Raw genomic sequence first — 10,235 nt, forward strand, 5'->3', positions numbered from 1 at the left:
AATTTAGAATGTACGTATTATAGCAGATATCAAATGCAATATTTATGAGTGAAGTCTACTTTGCGAAAGTTTTAGCTACACGGTTGAAGAAAATTTATGTTAAGTTTATAACACATTTCACGTGTCTTAAATGGTCCATCCAAATTTTTATTTTAACTTACCAAGATAAATATGTTGGAAAACATATAATACGAATATTATATTTTAAAGAATAACGCAAAAAATTTAAGACTGACACAATTTGGAAGCAAATTGTGGAAGCATATTTTTATCGGTAAAATTATTATCTTAGAATTTACATGTATTTAAAAATATTAATTATTTTTATGATATTTATTTACTTACTCATAAATTATTATTTTGAAACTAAAAAATGTTTAACATCAATTTAATATATACAAAATATTTAATGTATTTCTTCAAATCAACACTCGAATATGTTAAAAAACTGACACAAAAATTTTGTTACTTTACAAGAATCAGTTACAATATAAATACAAAATGTTTTTACTGTGTATCAGTAGTCTAGTCAGATCGTCTGATTGTGAGAAGTACAATTGATTGTTTCACTTCTCAAGATATTCTTTCATATAATAGATAAATGCTTTCCTTATTTTCTATCAATTCGAATGATATTGCGGAATCGACACGAGATACGAATGAAATCATTTATTCACTGCTATCACTTTTTCTTTCATCGAATGAAATTCATTTATCTTATATAGTGATTCTTGTTCTGTAGGATTATCGATTAGGGCAAAGACTGCGATGATGGCAAGCGATAGACATCAATGCACACGTAATGTCCCTTTATCGCATAAATACTGTGATTTTGTTAAGTTCATTCGTGTGGTTTGCAAATCTTCTCTTTTCGTGTCGGTTTCTCAGCGCGGTGAAGTTACAGGCTATTTACAAATATATCAATGGGATAAGGGAATTATTTACGTCGAAATCTCTAAAAAGTGGTCGAGTAGGTATCAAGGAGATCGTACATAATATCGTGCTTTGATAAATCGGCTTATCAGCAATAGGATTTCACAATTAATACGCATTTTTGGAGTTTATTAAAATTGTTCTTTCGACACGAATCGTACTGATAATTTTCGGCGAATCCATTTTAGAATGGTGTTTCTTTTTAAAAAGTAATACTAGACCAGTAAACTCTAACATACTGGAAAGCATACAATGGGAGGGGAATTCTGCTCAACATGAGCGAGTCAAGAAAGATAGTTCCATATGAGGACTATTTTCTCAGTCTTGCATGTGTTATTTGTGCCGTAGAACATAGGAGCAATACAGAACGTAATCCCAGATAGTTAAATCTAAAGAGATAGATTTTTAGTACTATTAATTTTTGTTGACAGAAAAGCAACAATATTCAGAGTTTCTACAATAATATCTAATAATATCGCCAAAAAACCGCTGTCAAAAATAGGACAAAGTCTGCTGACATGCTTTGCCAGCAAACTGGTAGCAGAAACCGAGCAAGATTTACAGTTCTTGTTTAACTTCTGTTGTCAATCTGCCATCAGATTACTCGTGCGCGCAGATGTTGCTTGGTTTCTAGCACAGCATGTCAACAGATTTTGTCAATAGATCCTGTCAATAGATCCAGATTTTGTCAAGCAGAGCTTAACGCGGACACAGATGGCTGTAAATCTACAGTAAGAATCCAAATTTGTTGCCAATCTGTCGGCAAACTGCTAGTACATTACTATTTGGGACGTTCGATAAACAAAGAGTATAATCCCTAACTCCGTTGTTTTGATGATTTCTAGTACGTTACAGTTCCAGTATTATAAACTTACACGATAGCGCTGTGTAAACTGTATGGAGTCGCCAATATTTATACCGACGAAATAAATTCGTACAAGGCTAGCTAGAACACTGACCGTCGTTAAATGACGAAGTAACCTACTGTTTATTAGCCTTATTATGAGTATCTGTCTGCCGACGTCTTCTTCTTTAATTGTGATCATGTAATATCGAGGATACTCGAATCTATTTATTATATACCGTTAACTTTCCGAAATATACCCTGAAATCGATACAGATTATGTGCGTATGAATTGTCATGTACGTATTGATGCATCAATCATGCTCGGATTAGAAAAGTTCTGCCCGTTTAAAGTTATCGATGTCTACTTCTTATTACGTTGCCCAACGGATTTTTCTCCCTTAAAACCATTTTTCTGACTCGATGTCTTTTTCGATCAAATGAAATACGCCGGATCGTTCTCCGCAATGGCGTCAAGCCTCGAAAGTTGACTTTTGGGCCGCTGCGGAATCCCACCGGTCTTCCATATGACCTCGCGGGACCCCTTGCGTCACATGTAGGTGGGTTTCACCTTATAGGCCCGCTTCCACACTTCGCACAGGCATACAGTGCTGTGGAACCTGTAGAAGATCGCCAGCGGCATCGAGACGTGAGTGATGATCGTCCACGCCCACAGGCCATAAAAGTGCAACTGCACCGGATGCGACTCCGCCCGTGACTTCTCCAGCGTGTTGATCGCCCACATAGCCAGATTCGTCACCAATAGAAACGTCACGATCTCTCTGCCTGGCTTCCTGCGTATCTGCTCGGCGGTGGCGACCGTGCGCCTCGACGAGTCTAGAATGAAAATGGTCTGGCAGGTAGTCTGGACGACGCTGGCCAGAGCGGTGACCAACACGAGGACCGTGTGCTTTTGCAGGGTGAAGTGGCCGCCGATGATGGTGAACGTAGAGTAGATGAACATGCCGGTCTGAGCGGCCACCAGAAGGATGTTGTCGAGCTCGAGATTTCTGCCGCCGTCGTAGCGCAGCTTGCGCATCTGGAACATGCCGATCATCGTCGCCAGGGTCGACATTCCGTAGAGCGTCAATTCGCAGACGTTCACTTCGGTTACGGCGAGGCTGACCAGCTCGGGCCGCGAAATGAGAACGAAGAAGAGGATGAGGGAGATTATGGTCAGCACTAGAATCAAAATGCCCACGAAGAGGCCCTTGTGCGCGCGGGCGCAATCCACGCTATAATGGTGAGGCGATTTCCTGCGAATAATTGAAAGTTTTTCTCTTTTCATTTGGAATTCATGAATTCGTGACGCACATAAGTTCTAGTGCCATTTGTTATGCGTTTCATTGCGTTAGAATATTATTCACAATCGACTCTCCGATAAGAGAGTCCGCCAGCGGAATTACTTCGTGAACTGGGTTGTTATTCGCGTACTTGTGTGCATGTAAGTATGTGTTATTGCTACAGCTGTAGGCGTATATTATTACTATAGCGTAGGCGAATGTATTGTTACTATACCTATAGGCATGTGCGTGATGACGCGAGCCCGGCGGCGTTGCAGGCTTCGTGAAGCCAACTTTCGATATGTTTTTCCACATTACATATAAAATAGCCGCGCAGATCAAGCTGTATTCTATCGTGCACGGAAAAAGGAAAGGACTGGCGTCTTGTACCAACGATCCCATTATATTCGTCCTTCTACATTCGAACATGTGATGAGGTCCTTTCAGACCGCGCGGTAATCGTACGTGTTCTCCGTGATGAGAATGCATGTGACCACCGAGATGAAGTCCTTTCGAACCTGAAAATTCGAAAGTCAGATAGGCCGTAGAATTGTAATGGAAGATTATGTTCAATCGCGTTTACCTAGTCTGTGAGAAATTCTGAGGGAGTTGTTCTCCGGATTGTAAAATGTGAGGATCTCGTGTTTTGTTTCTTGCACGAGAACGTTCAGCCAAACTGATAGATTCGTGCCGATCATATGCATTAGTCCGAAACGTGCAACAACGCGGTGACGATAAACCTTCATCTGCTAGAATATAAGGTAATGTCTTACTATAAAAATAAAATTTATAATTTGCTCTCTCTCTATTTACATATTTACATCAATTTTTAAATATACACACACACACACATATATATATATATATATATATTTTTTTTTTAATACATAATTTAAATATATACATTCGTTTTTGTACTGAGTGTTATATAGATGCATACGGTTGATTTTAATGACAGAGGAGAAAATAAGTTGCAAGTTACCTGCAAGTACATATCCTTTTCATCAGCAATTTTTTAAATAGAAATTTTTTGTGTTAATGCTTTTAAATGTTACACAAATAAGAGTTAAGTCGATAAGAATGTCGTTAATATTAAAAGTAAAAAGAATAGCACTTTATAGCGATGGGGCACTAGAGCGTTTAAATAGTCACAGTCTACTGTTGCTCTCAGGGTTGTTCACCCCTCTGTTTCATTAACCCCGTAACCGACGAGCTTGTGTTAGCTCGGTATTTCCGTCAGTGGATTTCCCATCGAGTTACACCGTCGAGTTTTGCAATATAACACGTGCAGCGATTCTCAAGAATCGCATGCAGTAATTTTCTATATATTATCCAGTAATAAATAAGCTAAAGTTATCTGTCGTATTTTGACGTCAGCCTGTTTGCTCAATATACGTACACGTATATAATAATTTTCTTCTAAACTTTGTTGTTTATTAATATTTACTATAGTACTTTTTAAATTATTTTCAAATGGATTTTGCTTTAATACGGTTTTAATTCAAAATTTAATTTTCTAAAGCAATATTGAAAATTGATAAGTTTGCGGTATAAAGTGACCCTCGATATTCTCGCCCAGAAAAATTAAACTAGAAATCGATCAAGAGTTTGTTGCATTAAGAGAAAGGTCGCGAGTCATGGGAAAACGGCTGACGTGGATGTCAGTACCTACTCACCTCATTGTTTAGAAATATGAAGTACATTTGGATGAAGATGAAGGCCATTCTCGTGGCAGGTGTGAGGGCCAGCATGATGTTGTGACATTTGGTGTTTTGTTCCAGCTCAAAGTACTGGCCGAATTCCAACCCGGAGTAGATCATTGAGCCGATGCCGAACGCCACGGCACCCATTCGCAGATAGAAGCTGCCGTAGTGCTGGACCGGACGTACCGGATTCACGTGCGGGCATCCGCTCTCAGGCGCGTCACTGTCGCCGCCGGCGCCGCTCGACGATCTCGACGAGTCCAGATCGCACACGTCTTTCTGCTTCTCTGTTCCGCGAATTTACGATTACGATGGAGAACCGGTTAATCGCGATCGGTTGTTACGCAGCAACAATCGCCGTTCATTCCATTTGAGATCGGCATCGCCTTCGATGATCGCTCTCATTTTGACGATCGCTACCGACCGAGAGAGGAATTTTGACGAGAATCAAATGAAGCGAGGTCATCACGATGATATACATAATGTTGCGTAACTGTGCTCGTGAATGCGGATTGATCGGTTTGTAAGGCTGCGATTGCCAAAGCGATGGTTTGATTATTGCAAGCTTTACCCGCTTCTACACGGAAACGGCCAGTTTTGCAAAAAGTATCTAAAAATTCAGCTAGACACAGACTTGAAAATAATTTTGTTGAACCATAAAAATAACGATATGTAGGACGCTTAATAGATAGATGAGAAGTAAAAGATTAAAGTTAATCTACTAATCATTGGTGGGTATTAATGAGCTAACGAAATTACTTTCAGATCTGTGTTTAGCTAAACCTTTAGATACTTCAGCAAAATCGTTCTCTTTTCGCGTGTACGCGTGAATGCAAAGAATACTTCTTGCTCGTAACAGCCGAATCGATATTTCCTACGAGCCGGAAATATTTATCACGATAAGGATCGACCGGATGCTAAATTTTTTACATGCTTTTGGACTCACTTGATTTCGTCTTGTTGTCCCCAAACAGCATGGCGTACATGTACACGAGGAAGATCATGCTGCCGAAGTAGAGGTAGAGGTAGAAAGCCTCGTAGAAAGACGGCGGTATGTACGTGGATATTACTTCCGCCATGGGAAAGGCGATCCCCATCACAACCAGAAGTTTCCCGTACAGCGCGCTCAAAGTGGTCGCCAGGGCGTCGCTGCGTCAGAAACGGAAATTGAAGCTGAACGAAACGTGGAATCGCGTCGCGCGCGGATTAAATCCTCTCGCTCGAGGAAATAGATCCATCTCCGGCCTAGTACTTTGAGAAAACATACTATTCCTCTTCAGTTGCCAGCTCTACTTACCATCAAACGGATCTCTATTCAAAATGTACCGACGAGGTGTTTTGTTAATCCGCTAGTTTGTAAATCCATGCCGACCCTTATCGGCGAAAAGGAATTAAAATCAACGAATCGCGTCGACTACAACTTAGTTTTATTCATTTCGATCGAGAATGAAAATAATCGCTACTACGATTTTTTTTTCGCGGCCTGAAATCTGCCCGTGTTTAAGGTTCTTTTTCTCTGGCCCTGGCCCAGATAAAAACATCTTTTCTCGAAGGAATCATTGGAAACGGGAGATTGAGGACAGCCGCGCGAATGATGGATCGTTAGCTCGATGTCTATCATCGTGTAACGTTACAGCGGAGGTACCATTGGCCGCAAATACATCCACCCCCGTAAGAATTGGCTCAATTACGAGTAATCGCGTGGTCGCCTGTACGCGTGTGTTTGATTCATAAAGTGCCGGTAATTGGCGGTGCAGACGTCGGTCAGGATAACCTGGAGGATCACGTGAAATTTCCGTGGCGACCGGTATTCCCCCTTTGCGTACATCGAAGAACGAAAGCGAATTAAATTTTGCGAATCCACGGCGAAATGCACGGTCGAGGGATTAAATCGGATTATGAGAAAAGTTGAAAGATTCATTTCAACTTCACGAATCTTATCGCGCGGTTTTATTATGCAGAACGTTATCAATAGTAGTCGTCTCGCTAAATCAATAATTCTGTAAATAAGTAACGGTGCGAGTGCAGCTTTAGAATCGTTCTGTCATTTTGCAGAATCGAATATGTTAGTAAATAATACCATAATCAGCACACATAATTAATACACTGCAAATTTCTGGTTTTAATGATCCAATTAATATTAATGATACTACCTAAGCGCCGTTGCTACATACGAGATTATTGCACGCGCATGCTGTTATTATTATATCATACATACGAGATTATTATATGCATCGTTGTATAAATATTTATATTTTAACGATATGAAAGTGGCTGAAGAAACATTAATAATCGCGTATAATGCTAGAAGTTAGCTTTGATTAGACACACAACGTTGGGAAAAGGCCTGGATTGATCGGGAGATGGTACATCGACCTCAATGCAATGGAGAAAGGTTTGATCCGCTACACTCACCAGCCAAGGTTCTTCCACTTCCGCTCGTCGGTGACCTCGAGGAAGGTCGACGCCGGATAGCAGACCGCCGGAATCGGTTGCGAGGAGCATGGTAGAGCCAACGCAAACTGGGATGGCCGGTGAACGCGAGAAGGTGAGCTGCTGCTGTGTCTAGACAGCGTTTCCGGCGAAACGATTACCGCGGATGGTGAGGCTGGTGACGGTAGCGCGACCGGCAGTCCTGGCCAACTGTATAGAACGTGTCTGTTAACATCTCGTATCTATTAGTATCCCGTTATTATTTTCTCTGTTCAGCTTTAATTATATGAAATTATGACGTCCCTTAAGATTCGCATCTGTATGTCGCGTATTTCATCATTGGAAAGAATATATTTTATGCTTGAAATGATTTTACGTCGCTTTTACAAAGCGAGGATATAACAGATAAACATTTTTCTATCATGGCATTCCTTCAGATTTTTAATTCATTTTGTGAATTATTAAAAAAGAAAAAGAATATGTAAACAAAAGCAGTAATTAAACTGAGCTATTAAACTGAGTTTAGAAAGATTAACAATCATATTTAATTGATGATATAATTACAGAATACGAATATATGTTTTAAATTTACATGGATTAAATTAAGGGTATAATTTCTTTTGCAACAAGCATATTTTAATGCCTAAATAAAATTAAGTGCTTAGATAAAAAAAATTCGCTTTCAAGTGTGACACTTATATGCATGTGTGAAACGTCTCTACCTTTTTTTTATACATTTTTTGCGTAATGGAAAAATTGCGAACAACGTCTCGACCACGCCTAACCGACTTCCATTAGCGATTTTAATTAATTAATTGCACGTTCGATAAGGTCCATATAAGTACATCTCAATTACTTTTTTAACAGTAGAGGCTTTATTCTTGCAACAGCTACAGCAACGAATGCATTTATTTTAACTTCAATTACACATTCACGTTTTCTCATAATCATATTTTATTCTTTTTTAATTATTCGCGTCGGTTAATTAACTCATATTCGCTACTACCAAATATATTACGATTTTAACAAAGGCGTTAATATAAAAAAAAGAAACATATCTATACATGTATATAGTATAGAAAGATAGAGATGTACAAGTGCATATGCACTTCGTGGTTTTTATATAAACTCACGCGCGCCCGCCTGATTTAAGGTCAACGCGGTGCGATAATGTTTGACACATTACATTGACACTGGCTGCAGGAAGAGACCGACTAGTGCTGATGGCTTTGTGAGTATCATTAGATGACGTAGCGTTGACTTTCTAACACGAGTCATTTATCTAATAATAGTAGCTGATCTATTTAATCTGATATGTGATAAAACGAGCTTTTTATGCTTTTTGCACGCGCGTGCATTTTCTAGTTCACGAATATGTAAAAATTTGTGTAAATGATTAAGAATTCGTTCGAAGTAACGTTCAGTATATTCATCGAGTTACCGTAGAAGGAATATTTGGCAAAAAAAATTTTATCTTACGAAGATCCGTATTAATAAAACTTAATAATAGGAACGCATTGTACCACAAATATTCTAACCGATTGTTGATATTATCGGTGCAAAAATATTATTTTTGTTTCATTTTTTTTTTTTACATTCTAACATTCTGTGCTATCCTAATTCAGTCATAAATTTCATCAAATTTTAATTAAAGTAACTTTAAAAAAGGTCTGCGTAAACCAAGATTTGTTCCATGATTATAGAAATCGCGTGCTTTCTGATGATGCTTCTGATGTTTTACGGGATTCAGCGTTGTTCCGCATGTTTTAGAAAACATAAACGATTCAGCGTATCGTTGACCTCGATGTTGGAAAGAGTAAAGAGCCCCGGTCCTTTTACGAGGTGTACGCAGAACAGCGTAAAAATATTTCGCAGCAGTGTGGCTTTAGCATGATACAACAGCAGCGATAGGACAGAAGCTCGTCTCGTACCTCCGAGCTTTTTGAAATAATCACGTAGCGTTGTGAAGCGTCGGAGCGAGAGAGGGTGTCGTTGGCCGAGGGAAAAAACGGATAGGACGAGAGGGAACTGAGAGGGTTGATTCAGTGGTCGAGTGCCATCCCTCGTTGCGAAGGGCTTGAGAAGCCGGCGCATCGCCCACCCTTTGGTGGAGATCTCTCCTGCCCTTACGCTACCTTCTATCCATCGACGTCCCTCAGCATCTTCTCCTCTTTTTTTTTTTTTCGTAACTTTTCTCTGCCGGATTTATTACATCATTAAAATTCTTTTCAGCGGACTTTGACACGACGCTGACCTGGTACCTTTGCAATTTTAATTTATTTAGAGAGAACGGTAAAGTTTGGCCCGCGTAAATTGATCAATGTTCTATGCGGCACAACGTCATTTACTTTTATTAAAGTAATTACTTTTATTAAAGTATTTACTTAAGTTTAATTCAACGAATTGTTTTTGTTTCTAATCTAGAGGTAAAAATGGAGAAGAGTAAAAGAAAAAAAAACAATTGTAATGCATTTGCTAATCCCATTACATTTCTTCAAATTCTTTTTTATTATTCTTTAAAATCTTGATTAAAGATTCGCATTTCCACATTTTCGAATCTAAATATCTTTCGAATATTCACGAAGGCAAATTGCAATTTTTCACACGTTGTCGCATGCACGATCTGTCGTCTCTCGGCACGAGATTTTCCAAGAAATTCTTCACATTCTGTGAGATCGTCGCTGGCATTTCATTTGAATTCGTTTGCCACGCAGCCATTGTCAAAGTACATCTCTTATTCAGAACTCAGGGACTCTTCGCGTAGTCCCTTTGAACTTTGTGCTTGGAAAATTCCAACTCGGCCTCTCTCTTTTTCATCACTTTCCGCATATTACAATGGGAATTACACTTCCGAGATTTCTGTCGGTGGAAAACATCGATTCTATCGCTTATCATTTCATTGTCATTCCGTCATCTGATATCTTTCATGTATTATTTAACTTCCTTTCCGTTTTTTTTTCACTATGCACTCAGAAAAAAAGATATATAGTAACAAAAGTGACAACTATAAGTTACATGTATAAAAGTATGTATGTGTAC

General features: G+C 39.1%; 1 protein-coding gene across 7 annotated transcripts in view; it reads right to left on the reverse strand.

Annotated features, from left to right (window-relative positions):
* Window positions 1–534: 534 nt before the first annotated feature.
* LOC108749508 (otopetrin-2-like) overlaps window positions 535–10,235 on the reverse strand; it is a 15,813-nt gene continuing 6,112 nt past the window's right edge. For 2 of the 7 annotated variants that reach the window (XM_018488286.1, XM_018488289.1), the window contains 7 exons: window positions 7,179–7,406; window positions 5,710–5,912; window positions 4,737–5,050; window positions 4,043–4,057; window positions 3,644–3,809; window positions 3,296–3,578; window positions 535–3,033 (listed from right to left, as the gene is read on the reverse strand). In XM_018488286.1, the coding sequence (XP_018343788.1) occupies window positions 2,328–3,033; window positions 3,296–3,578; window positions 3,644–3,809; window positions 4,043–4,057; window positions 4,737–5,050; window positions 5,710–5,912; window positions 7,179–7,406 (1,915 nt within the window). In that variant the 3' untranslated portion in view covers window positions 535–2,327. Of the gene's footprint in view, window positions 3,034–3,295; window positions 3,579–3,643; window positions 3,810–4,042; window positions 4,058–4,736; window positions 5,051–5,709; window positions 5,913–7,178; window positions 7,422–10,235 lie in introns of all 7 variants that reach the window. The other 5 variants (XM_018488284.1, XM_018488283.1, XM_018488288.1 and 2 more) reach the window with 5 other exon arrangements.

This window comes from Trachymyrmex septentrionalis, unplaced genomic scaffold, assembly GCF_001594115.1.
Source record: "Trachymyrmex septentrionalis isolate Tsep2-gDNA-1 unplaced genomic scaffold, Tsep1.0 scaffold29, whole genome shotgun sequence".
Lineage (NCBI taxonomy): Eukaryota > Metazoa > Arthropoda > Insecta > Hymenoptera > Formicidae > Trachymyrmex > Trachymyrmex septentrionalis.